Below are 12536 nucleotides of genomic sequence, written 5' to 3'. Positions count from 1 at the left end.
CAGTCATGCCACAAAAGAAAGTAAGAAATGTCTACTTCTACTAAATTTTTCACCTTTCCAAACCATGTCTTTTTGCTTTTTTTATCAGTGTCAATGTTTGCTGAACAACCTACACAGAGATAAACAGAGATAAACAGATCAGAGAGATAAATGCTTCAGATAAATGCTTCAGCTACACACAGTTCTTCCAGTCAACCTCAGTGTTGACAGCAAGTATCTAGATTTCTGTAGGGATCCCAGCACAAATTCAGTCGCTTCGTTAAATGTCGGCCAGCAGCGAATTCATTGACTGCAGGACAGGTTTACTTTAATGCCATAGATACAGACAATTTTGATGATGATCATGGGAAGAGGGTTAATTGAGTACTGCTGCATATCGGTCTGCGTAGCCGGGAAATTAGACTTGTCAGTCAAATGCACACCACAGATACTCGACACGTACGCAGCCGTGCACAACTGAAAATAGGATTCCTCGGACCAGACAACCTTCTTCCGTTGCTCCAATGTCCAGTTCCGATGCTTGCATGCTCACTGCAGCATTCTACACAACGGGCCTTGGGGTGTTTACAGTATGCGTGGTCATGTAGATATTACATTGTGAGGACCAAAACTCCGAAACCTGTTAGTATGACTGTGTGGGGACATTTCTGCTTTCCCCACAAGGGTAACCTTGGTTTAGAATAATCTGGGATTGCAATCCAGAAACTAAAAATGCCAAGATTCACGTATATTGTCTGGTTACTTATGGTTAACATCAGGGCTAGGTATGGGTTAAGGTTGGCATGAGATTAGGGTTATACACACACAATAGGGTTATACCCATTGAAATGAATGGATAGTCCCCACAAAGGTATAGATGTGTGTGTGTGTGTGTCTGGGGGGGGGGGGGCAAATGTCACTAAATGGTTTCTGTACCCATTTTTCCAGGACCTGGATACATCAGCCCAAACAGGGATCATGCTTGTCTTTAAACTACAATATAATAAAACACTGTACCATTATAGCCTAAATAGATCATTGTGGGAGAGACATGGGGTGTCTCAGAGAGCATAGATATACAGTTATAGAGTTAGTGTCTATTGCCTCACATCTCCAGGGCTGGCAGGTTTGAATCCTGCCTGTGTAGAGTTTGCATGTTTCCCTGTGTCATGCGGGTTTCTTCCCATGGTTCAATGACATGCAATTAGGGTAATTAATATTTCTATAATCACACGTGGAGTAGGATTATGTGGCCCTACAATGGATTAGCATCCTGTCCAGGGCACGCCCCAGACTCAGCTGCTTGCAAAAGGCTTCAAATGATCCTGACAAAGACACCTGATTTGAATATGGCGAATTCAACAAGACCTAAGGCTGGTGATTTAAGGGGGGTCACTGTGAAGAGTTATAGACATCTGCTTTTTAGTTATACATAACTGATCATGAATACAGTCATTTTAAATATAATACTAGCCTTATTAGCAGACCTGATTAGCAGTGCTTAATATACCAATTAAGTGGCAATGCAAGAGAGAACAAATGTTATTTCACTGTTAAGCTGTTCATAAAATTCTTTCCAAAAGTACTTGCTTAAAATTAATATGGATTAAAGTACATTGTGTAGGGTTCATGACCTACTGCAGTTGCAAAAGAAAAACTTTTTTTCCCAAGAAAGATAAAATTTATGCGAAAACGTATGCAAATCAAGCCAACTGGGGTTAAACCACTGTCTATTTTACAGTATGTGATTCATATCCGGTGTGATAACTAACATTCTGCACAACATGACCTTCCTATCACATCACTGCATGGTCACTGGAAAAAGCAATATATCAGCTGCATGTAACTGACATAAGCTTTAGTGCACTTGGTAGCAAAAAGCTGAAGCAGACAAAAAAAAGAAGCTATTTTTATGAGGGAGCAAACTTGTAAACCATATTTCCGAAACGGTATCGCTATCAACAAAGCCTGTATCGGCATTGTGTTGTATAGCAGTATTCAGTATTATAATCAGCATATAATATCACACATTGCATAGAAAAGATAAGGTAAAGAACACTAGTGCAACTCACTGTAAGAATGAAATGGGAAAACTTACCATCTAAATTCATCAGTATCCCTTGTTGATCATTCATTCATTCATTCATTCATTCACATTGTAGTAACAAATCTGTAACAGTCATTCTTGCTAAAGTTCAACCTTAAAAATGGGTGAAATATCACAACCACCAACAATTATAGGAAAATCCAATTTTAAATGTTCAGATACATTGTAATAAACATTGCAAATATCTGAGGGCCGAAGTAAAGACACAAAGAGATGCAAAAGATCTCAATAAGAGATTTGTCAGTAGTTATACCATATGCCCTCTCATGGATAATATGAGTTTGTTTGAACAGTCCGCTTAAACTACTATAAAAATTTTTTTAAAGATATTGTAAAGCAGGGGTCTCCAACTCCGGTCCTAGAGACTTGCTGTACTATCCAGTAGGTTTTCTATCCCACATGGCTTCTGATGAGCCACACCTGTTCCTGGTATTTACCTGAGTTGGAGAAACCTGCTTTAGAATATCTTTTTTAGAATTTTGTTGTTTAATATCATTCTTTACATAAATACCTTATAATACCTACATTAGATTGTGTGTTTGGAACAGTTTTACTTTTTATGCACTTCATTCTTTGTTTTCTGCTTTTCAGAATAAAACGATGTTAGCCTAAATAGTGATACTGACCAAGCACAAAGATAAACCTACAAATTCCACTGCATCTTATGGATAGTCCTGACCTTCTGATAGTTTCGAAACCAGTTGACGCTTGCATTTATCATGGATTAAAAATGAGTAAGCTGCACTTACCTTCTTGTACGGCTTGAAATGGGTTATTGGGCTCGATAAGTTTTATGGAGTGGGTTATTTTTTCACTCTGTAATATGTCATCGTTGAGACTTAGGTCTGAGATGGCCAGCTGAAAAACTTCATCATCTCTCGCAGCGTTCTCCTCGAATATGGCACCTGTTGGAAAATTGGGTTTCTTAGTTTCCAGTGAAAATCTGAAAACAGAATGGCAGTTATTAATCAGGGGTGAGATTCCCAAAGTCTTCTTAACGCTACGTCTTAAAAGACAGAACTTACGAATGGCGTAGCATTAAGAAGGCAATGGGAGCAAAGGACGTGATTCTCTGTCTGCAGAATAACTGTAAATCATGCGACGCTCTGTAATCAGATACATAATTATTCAGCAGTCTTTCTTTACACTCATTTGAAAGAAAGATACTTAAATACTTACATACTTAGATACTTAAAAAGCTATAGATCTTAAGTGGTAAAATGATGAAGGTGCATATCACTACAAATTCCCTTATGTGACTGGCGTAAAATAAGTAATTATTTGATTTATTGAACAAAATCCATCTGTTTTTATTACTTGAAGGCACAGGATTATTTTACTGGATTTTAACAGGGAAATGGGTTGGCTCTCTTGCTAACTGATTCTTAACTCATTTGCGATATACATGCATAGGCCTACAGTGTTTCCGCTGGTAACATTTCTCCATGGCGGCCCGCCACAGCAGAATCCAGCACCTTGGTGACTGGCCTTGGAATCCCTCTTCCTATCACCGGTTCATGCCTTACAAAATTTAATTGGTTGACGGCGCTACCAGGGTATTTTACGTTGTCATTGGTAGACGCTCGTATACAGCTCTAACGAAATGAGCTTACTCATTTTCCAAAGAAAATAAAAACAGCCAAGGCTGATAAAGAGAGCAGGCATTTACACTCGTCAGGTGGGACAGCGATGCATCTCTCTCCTCGCTTTTATAGGCCAGTCAGACATGGACTGAAACCTGTCTGTATATCACTAGTTTTCTGTTATGGTGTCATAATACAATGGAAGCAAAATGGTAAAGTCTACCCATTAGTCCATCCCCTGGTAACATTAACAGTAATTTTCTGACATGGCTGCAATGTGAAAACTAAACTGTAACAGATTACCCCGTTCGAGGGGGGCAAGGGGGGACTCCCCCGCCCCCCCCCCCCCCCCCCCAATTCACTGCATTGATATCAGCTGAGAGCACATGACACCTGTTACTTTACTTTTAAAGATCGAGTGGGAAGGAAAACTCGTTATCTAACCCTTGTTACCCGATACATTAACGGGTTTTGTATGTGAAGGGGGGTCATACTCTGGGAGGAACTTACTTTTTACAACAAACCCACTGAGATCGATTGAGTCACAAACAGTAAGGCTGTGTGCAGTGCAGTTAGGCTGCGACACATGCAGTTAGCTTGCTGTTACATTGTTGAGTTGCACTGGAGATGGGCAAACTTTCGAGGACTTCATTTAGCAACTGCTAAAACAAACCTAGATATAACTATGACTGATAAATAACTAGCCTATATTAATTCACATAATTATTGTATTTTTGTTTACCTCCATAGACAAAGAGGGAACATGTCACCACTAAACAGTTATTATATGTGTGTGTGTGTGTGTGTGTGTGTGTGTGTGTGTGTGTGTGTGTGTGTGTGTATGTGAACAACAATGGTCTAATGTCTGCATTTTTTCCAGGTGAACAATTCCCCAAATCCCCCCTACATACAAACATATATATACAATTAAAGAGATGTTTGTTACATTTATTGATTTCATAAGATTGTTCATACAGTATATGCAGTTGCAAAGCAACCCAATTACTAGGCCTTACCTCACGTTCTCAAAAAACGCAATGTCCAATAGTTTCGATGTCAAGGAGACATAAAAACTTAACATGATTAAAGCATGTTTAATTTGTAGGTTTTAAACATTTCAATGGATTGCAGAAATTCAGTATTTTTCCCTCTAACCGAGTACAATTCAGCAGCAATAACATGACTTAAGCACGCTATTTGTTTAAAATGCATTTTTTATTTACCTTAAATTTGTTATATAATACATTTACTTCCCATCACAGTCTTAGTGGTGACATTCTCAATCTGAGTGATTGTGATATCAGGTTCTAACACCATAATCTAGATTTATTGTTAGAATAGTAATTTATTTTTACTTTGTGTTTATATCTGAAAGTGTATTTTTATCTCACTGATTTAACTGTCAGAGAAACCATATTTATAATAATGTAGTCGAAATTAAGAGCAATTTATGCTACAGAATTTTTGTTCACATAAAATGAATACCTTCTGGCATGTTAAAAAACATCTACTCTGTTACAACTGTGTCTGGAAACACATTTGCTGAACTGTATTTATACCTAACTTTTAAATGTATATAAGTACCTAACACATAGTGTCCATAATGTATAGCAATGGTAGCCTTTCTGAGAGGCCACTGTAGATTCAGTTAGTGCTGCAGCCTTTGGTGCTGGACAGTGGAGTTTGAGTCACTGTAAGTTGCCTTTGCTGTAGTCACCATATTGGCAGCAGAACCTGGATAATACCTGGTGTAACTCATGGAAAGGAAAACACTGCAGTAATGCATATCCCAGTTTGTGCCAGTATTTGAAAAATTGCTATACATTACAATCAGCTTCGAGTAATTTGCATTTAACATATACTGTTAACACAGTTAACACAACAGAGTTACAGAGTCAACTGTATATAAAATAATATATTTATATTCAACAAATATAAGTAGACTTTGAATTGAAATTTAATCTTTTTAATACTGTACATTACCCCCAAGGGTCCAGAAATACAACTTTTATCATTTTACAATGGTATGGGCTATCCACATCCTGATTAAATTATCCCGTTTGTTAATGCAGAAGAACGCAGTGCCTTTTTCATTATAATCTACATTTCATGGTCTTGTTTTTTTCCCCTCCTGGAATTATGACATTGCCTCAATTCACACAGTACATGTTGTCAGTGGGAGCCTGAGGACCACGAGGACGAAGCTATCCATCTTTCACGCTCCTCCCAATCAGCAGACCTCATTCCCATAGATCATTTGTGCATTTGTCTGGATAAGTGCCTGCAACAGCGGCTTCCGCCTCCATCTACTTGAACTGGTGGAATTCCTCCCAGGAGAATGGTGCCAGATTCCTGCAGAACAGTTCCAGACCCTAACTGACTCCAAGCCACATTGCATCTTTGCCATTCAAGCTGCAGGTGCGGGTTTAACAGCCCACTGAGAGACAGCTAGTTCATATTTCCATTTCCATTCCAAGCTATACCGTTGCGCAATTACAGCTGCTCTAAACCTTAAAATCAAGTTAACCTTTAGTGGGCAATTAATGCATTTTTTACAACAACTTTCAAGATTATAAAAATCGAAGGTATGCTAAGCCATGCTAAAAGAAGCATCCAAGGTGCATGAAAAACAGGAGAGTCTTGTGTACTGCATCAATAAGTTTGCGCGATGGTTACAAAGAAAGATCATTCCCCAGTACAATAAGTATTAAAATGTGCAAATGCTATGCAGCTCATGTTTGTATATACAGGATATACATTGTATGTTTATTTTCTTTATGTCTGTGTGACGATTAAGTCCTTATGTGAAGTGTCTTTACTGCAACTAGTACTTCATTCGGTTATAGTAGCCGGAAGTTTCTTTGAGACAGGTATAATACAAAATTCAGCTATATGCAAACTAACTGCTGTTGCAGTACAAGCGACGTACAATTTGACTGAAGGGACTTCAACGATACTGCCAGATGGTGAAGTCTATTTCCTAGATTTTTGTTTTTCTTTGTTTAATTTATTAGTTTTGATTACGCACGCTTAGAAAAAAAACTTGGTCTAAGGGAGAATGCTCTAATGAGAAATTTAGCGCCATAATCTATTTAAATGTACTCACTTCCATTAAAATTTGACAACGATCAACGACTGTCATGCAACGACCGCTACTACGTTCAATGTTTATTTTAATGACTGGTACATATAATACTATAGACCTTGTTATATTGTGGTTTTACGTGTCTGCTATTGTTCTCTTGCCGTCGTATAAAAACAATGACCCTCTAGTTTACAATAACATAGTATTTCTTTATTATGTATCTATTTGGCAGTGGGTTCTCTTGAAAGGAGCCTTTAGGTTACTCCTGACTCCCGTATCCTTTTCTCACTCGTATTACACTGAAAACGGATTTTGATAGGCTAGGAGTCATTATTGATGCGATACAACGCAGAGCACCGATTCATGGCAATCCATCATCATTGCTAGCGGTCTAAATATAAATCCAGACACGGAAAACTCAGTTTTCAGGCTGATATAAAAGTGCGGACTTGAACAAGGCCTTTGCAAAGTATGTGTTGCTGATTATGTGGGCATTGTGTGTATTTGCTTGTTTGCTTATTTATTTGTCAATTTATATATTAATAAATCCGCATGTTATAATGAAAGCTAGCATAATATGACTATGATCTGAACATGCAACATCTTTCTTCTCGGCGTTTTTAATGTAATCCTTAATTATATGCATAATTAGAGTAATAATCCCGATGCAACGTTTCCCCAGTAATACTATTAACTTCTGGTTAACTTTCCAGTTTTGTTCATCACTATTGATTGGAAAAAACGGTTTCACTTTTAAGGTATAAATATCAGGTAGTTTAATTTCCAGCATTCCATTGAATGGTTTATGCACCGGCATCATCTCATTACAGCTCGTGCAATTTAAGATACTGAGCGCAAGTGATGAAAAACGTGCATTTGTCTCAGATAATCCATCAGAACCTGTTTGAATGTGTAATGCACGTTATGTAACCATCGCGAGAAAGAAGTATTTTTCTTACGCGTTTATTTTTGAGCTATATATAGCATCTTCATTAATATTTCGCTCACGTTCGATACAAAGTTCAAGCTTATAGGTGGTGATGTGTGGTGGGGGTGGCGGGTCCCTTAACCGTAATATACACTTGGCTTTCATTTATTTCACCATATGTAGAGACTAGAATTACAAATTCATCCTACAGGTAAACTCCTCCCGGCTCTTATATATTTTTTTTTTGCTGCGGCCATCGAAGCTGCACTTTTGAAGACTCTTCCAAAAGAATATCGTTTTAACAATGACTAATACAAATTTAACACGTTTAACCAAAAAATAGTTAATTTGCTTTTCCTTATGAATCGCCTTAGGTTACAAAGCAGCTACCAAAACACAAATGTATAGACGGAATTGCAGTATATTCCTCTGTGTCACATCAGCTCATCTTTAACCACATTGGGGTGTATAGGTTAGTAATGAATGTGTGATATCTGGTTCATAAGATATAAACTGCTAGTGCCGCATGTTTACTTTGATTTGCGGTGCTTCTTACCAATGTGAATGATGGAGTCCGCCTGTGCTGAACTGGACTGCAATATCCAAAGGAAAAGGCAGGTTAGCAGCAATTCCATCTCCGATTTTTACCAAAGCAGCTCATCCACGCGTCTTTAGCGTCCAGTAACCCCAATACAGTCCAAAAAGTGTAAATAATTGATTACAGCAGCAATATTCTGTGTATAAAGTAAACCCAACAACAAGTATTTGTTTAAAAGGGCGAAACAACGAATCTGATGTGAAAACGCGTTTAAAGTGCAGAATGAAATTCAGCGTGGATGGATGGAGGCAGGTAAATCCCTCAGAGGCTGTTTTGTGAATCCTGTGCTCTTGGTCTTTCGGGCGATCGCACTGACTGAGACATTAGAAACTGCGAACTGCGGAAGGAGGGTCACCCCCACGCGCCAGCCTGCCTGCCAGCTCGCTCCCCCCAACCACGTGACTGCAGCCACTTTCGGCACCATTTAGCGGTCCGGAGAAGCAGAGCACAAATGAAATAAAAAATCTGCTCAAAGAAGCAGAGATAGACGGACAAGGGCAGACTGCGTTAGTATTTTATCCGGATGCTGGGTCGAGATAGAAAATGCATTATTTATTGACTGGAAAACAGCCTAAAACAGTCGCATTCGCTGGTGAAATAGATTTGCAAGTATGTTATGTACTCGTTCCAATACACGTTTGAGTTGCAGGGATTGGTAAATGTGGCTTTTCTGTGATATTAAATCATCATACTAAGTTACAGGTTACTGCAGTTACAAATCTGTCTGCAGTTGGAATGACTGTCCAGAGTGATACTTGTAGGAAGATCTTACAAGGATTTAGTTACATCAGCGGGGGGGGAAACTGTCGTTGAAAACAGATGAATGTAAATTACTTTGAGTTTCTCTCACGATTTGAGGGTTATTAATAAATGCAACGGAGTGTAAGAAATTTTAGAGATCTTAGCCTACAAGAAAGAGTAAAGAAGGTTATTAAGAATATTGCTTTTTATTCTGTCGGGAATTATTTATCAATTAACAAAGCATTTACTATACTTCATTATTTGATTTAAATGATGATAGATTGATTCAAATGAAGATAGAGTATACTTATATTGTGTGCGTGTTGCGTAATGCTTGTAAAGGCTTCATTTGAATGAGTTGTATAGATATGATGTAACGGTTTCCCGTATTGCAAAGGAGCAGCACTTCGTAAGTAATTTGTACATTCTGCTTTAAATTTAAAAGGAGTATCTATGCAATTGCTTAAAAACCAGGGTTTCACTGTTTAGATACCAAAAAATGTTTATGACCATTTGTGGTTAAACTGCATTGAATCGTGAGAATGTTTGAGTTCTGATCATTTCAGAAGGGGGCGTGATGCGTGTTTCCTACCGAAATAACACGTAAGACTAAGTTTAAAGGACACACGACTAAAGTCTGCAGAATCTATCCATGAAAAAGGATTGCCATAAATGTACCTTGCGTTACTCCACATCCTGGACATTTGAAAGAAGACTGTGCCGGAAGACGAGGAAACGCGATGTTCTTATTCTTACAATTAAAGGATATTTCTTGTAATGATATGAAACAGAAATATCCATTGATTGTTTGAGTAAGACTGTCACGTCACCGAATACATTGCAGCACCCCGGGTAATATGGACAGCGTAATTCCCAGTAGTGTTTTCTCAATGGAACGGTGGTGTTTTCGTATTTTATATATCTTTCTGTTACGGAAGCGAAGCATTAATAGATTTATTTCTTGTCAGTATTGTCAGCAAAGCAAAGTTCATAATTTCCCATTACTTCGGAATCACGAGATACTGGATATAATCGGTAACGTAAAGATTAGATAATTTGCCCAAAGTTATAATTCATCATTATTTCCCCAGCGGTTCTGCTAGTGAGAATCACGGTCATCTCATTGCAATTATTTCATCTTTTATTACAGGGCTTGAGGAACGTTTAACCTGGATGTTTTCTACAATAACATTGATGTTTTGAAACTGAGCAATTTCATTACAGCAACAGCTCTTATAACTATTTTCATATCTTTTACAACTGTTTTTATAAGGAAGGAAAAGATATATACCAAGTGGCATCCATCCATTTTCCAACTACTTAGTAGCCTATTGAGTTGCAGAGAGCCTGCAGGCCACAGAAGGCACAGGGTATGAGGCAGGGTTACACGCTGGCTGAGATGTCATTACACCGCAGGCCATACATTCGCTGAACCACACACTATGAACCATTTGGAGATGGATTTAAAATAAGGCAAATTTAGGCAGCTGCCCAGGGCCCCCCCCAAGAACTAGGGCCCCCATGAAGACATAATTTCCGAAAGTTACATTGATGGACATAAGATGGTATGACAAGGTAACATGTCATCTGCATTTTCAGTGACAGTTTTCAGGATAGACAAAGTTACCCTCCATCCCGGTCGTAATGGACTTTGCGCCTTCACCTTTTCCAGCTTTCTTTTCACACTGGTGTCTGGTGGTACCAGTTTTTGTAGCGCCAAGTGGCACAAAGTAGCCTGACATCTGAAGAAAACGGCACACAGATGCAAGCCTAACGTTACGCCCTCCCATGTCTTTGATACTGCCCTGCTAGAGTGGTGGACAAATTGTGAAAAGGCTTGGAGAGAACAGGAAAAAGTTTAGAAAAATTCAAGCTTTCCAACAGCTTCCGGGGCTACGACTACAGCCATGGCAAAAGGGGGAACGGTTACACTTCTTAAATTCGGCAGATTGACTCACTGATACCTCTCTCCCCTCAATCGCTCAACCTTACCAACAGCCCTCCGACCCCACCCTGATAGGTAGCTTTTATGGCTCCCTCTGCATTTGGATTAGCACGTTGTTGATGTTGCACTGTTTTTAATCCCCTCTGATTTCTATTATGCACCAAAAAATAGCTTAAATGATCCACTTAGAGGGGGCCCTACCCATGTTAGTCTGGAGCCTCCATAGAAGTAATTCTGTCCCTGGAATGGATTATCATATAATTATTTGCTCTACATTAACAGTGCATATGAGAGGTCAAAGATCTTGTACTGAATTACCCCTCTTCTGTAAACCCAAATGAAATACAGTAAAAGTGCACCTTTCGGGATGAAAACTACCAGGGCATCCAAAGATTTTACGCCTAAGTTAATGTAAATAAGAAAGTTCAGTGATCCATCTTGTCAAAACTTCTAAAACAACAACAGCATGACCGTGCCGGGGAAGAAGGCTACGATCCAGCTTCAAAAATATCACAGTGCATCACTTGTGTGGCAGGCGAACAGGTACAGGAGACGTGGGTGCAAGCAAGTACCCCTGGAGGGGTGAGATTTATTTAGGGAATACAGGGGAATATATACCAATTGTGGTGACAAAGAGGTTCTGGACACCAGTTCAGGGAGAAGCATCCTTTCCCCCAAACTGTCAGACATGCTTCCTGGGGTGCAGATAGGTTGGTTGGCCGCCATTCTGTGAGATGTTTATTTTTGAGGGCAGAGAGCACACACGCAACTTGCTTACCTTTTTTGTCCCTCTCTCTCTGACCTTCTGCCTAGTAAAGGCTTCAAAATACACTGGGGGAGGCAGTCCCACCCCCTGGGGGTAAAGTGCCAAAGTAGAAGAGATCATTTGGGAAAGAGTGGAGAAGCATTCCTGTCAAGAATCCGAAAATTCTATCACAAAATTAAATTTTAGCAACACTCAAATGTGCCATCAAATGTGAGAGACATGTATTGTCTCTCAGTTGCATTTGACTGAATTGTACTCTTCTGAAGTATGTTAAGCCCAGGTAAAAATATATAGAACACGGTATTGCTCAGCCTTAATATTAAAACCAGCTGCCTACTTGTGGTCCCCCTCCACTAAAACAGCTCTATACCATTAAGGTCTGGACTCCACAAAACCTCTGAAGGTGTCCTGTGCAAGACGTTAGCAGCAGATCCTCTAAATCGCATGGTGAGGCCTCCATGGATTACACTTGGTCGTCCAGCACATTCCACAGATGCTTAGTCAGACTGAGATCTTGAGGAATTTGGTCCTTGTCAAATTTGCTCAGATCCTTGCGCTTGTCCATCTATCCTGTTTCCAACACATCAACTTCAGGAACTGACTGTTCACTTGCCTAATATATAATGGCACCCTTGACAGGTGCCATTATAATGAGATGATCAGTGTACTTCACTGCACCTGTCAGTGGTTTTAAAGTCATGGTTGATCAGTGTATACTGCAGTTAATGTGCTTACTATACAGCAGGTACTGTAATGCAGGAGGTGTTTACATGCATTACTTTAATCTATTTAATTTACACTTTC

At 39.2% G+C, this 12536-nt stretch overlaps 1 protein-coding gene across 2 annotated transcripts in view; it reads right to left on the bottom strand.

The window, feature by feature from the left end:
• LOC125739251 (glutamate receptor ionotropic, delta-1-like) overlaps positions 1-8600 on the bottom strand; it is a 186659-nt gene extending 178059 nt beyond the window's left edge. For both annotated transcript variants that reach the window (XM_049009146.1, XM_049009147.1), the window contains exons 1-2: positions 8239-8600; positions 2836-2991 (exon numbers count right to left, since the gene is read on the bottom strand). In XM_049009146.1, coding sequence (XP_048865103.1) covers positions 2836-2991; positions 8239-8317 — 235 coding nt within the window. In that variant the 5' untranslated portion in view covers positions 8318-8600. The remainder of the gene's footprint in view (positions 1-2835; positions 2992-8238) is intronic.
• Between the last annotated feature and the right edge of the window lie 3936 nt (positions 8601-12536).

Source organism: Brienomyrus brachyistius, chromosome 3 (assembly GCF_023856365.1).
Source record: "Brienomyrus brachyistius isolate T26 chromosome 3, BBRACH_0.4, whole genome shotgun sequence".
In the NCBI taxonomy this organism is placed as follows: Eukaryota; Metazoa; Chordata; class Actinopteri; order Osteoglossiformes; family Mormyridae; genus Brienomyrus; species Brienomyrus brachyistius.
The sequence above is the reverse complement of the archived record's forward strand: the minus strand, read 5'-3'. Positions and strand labels throughout refer to the sequence as shown.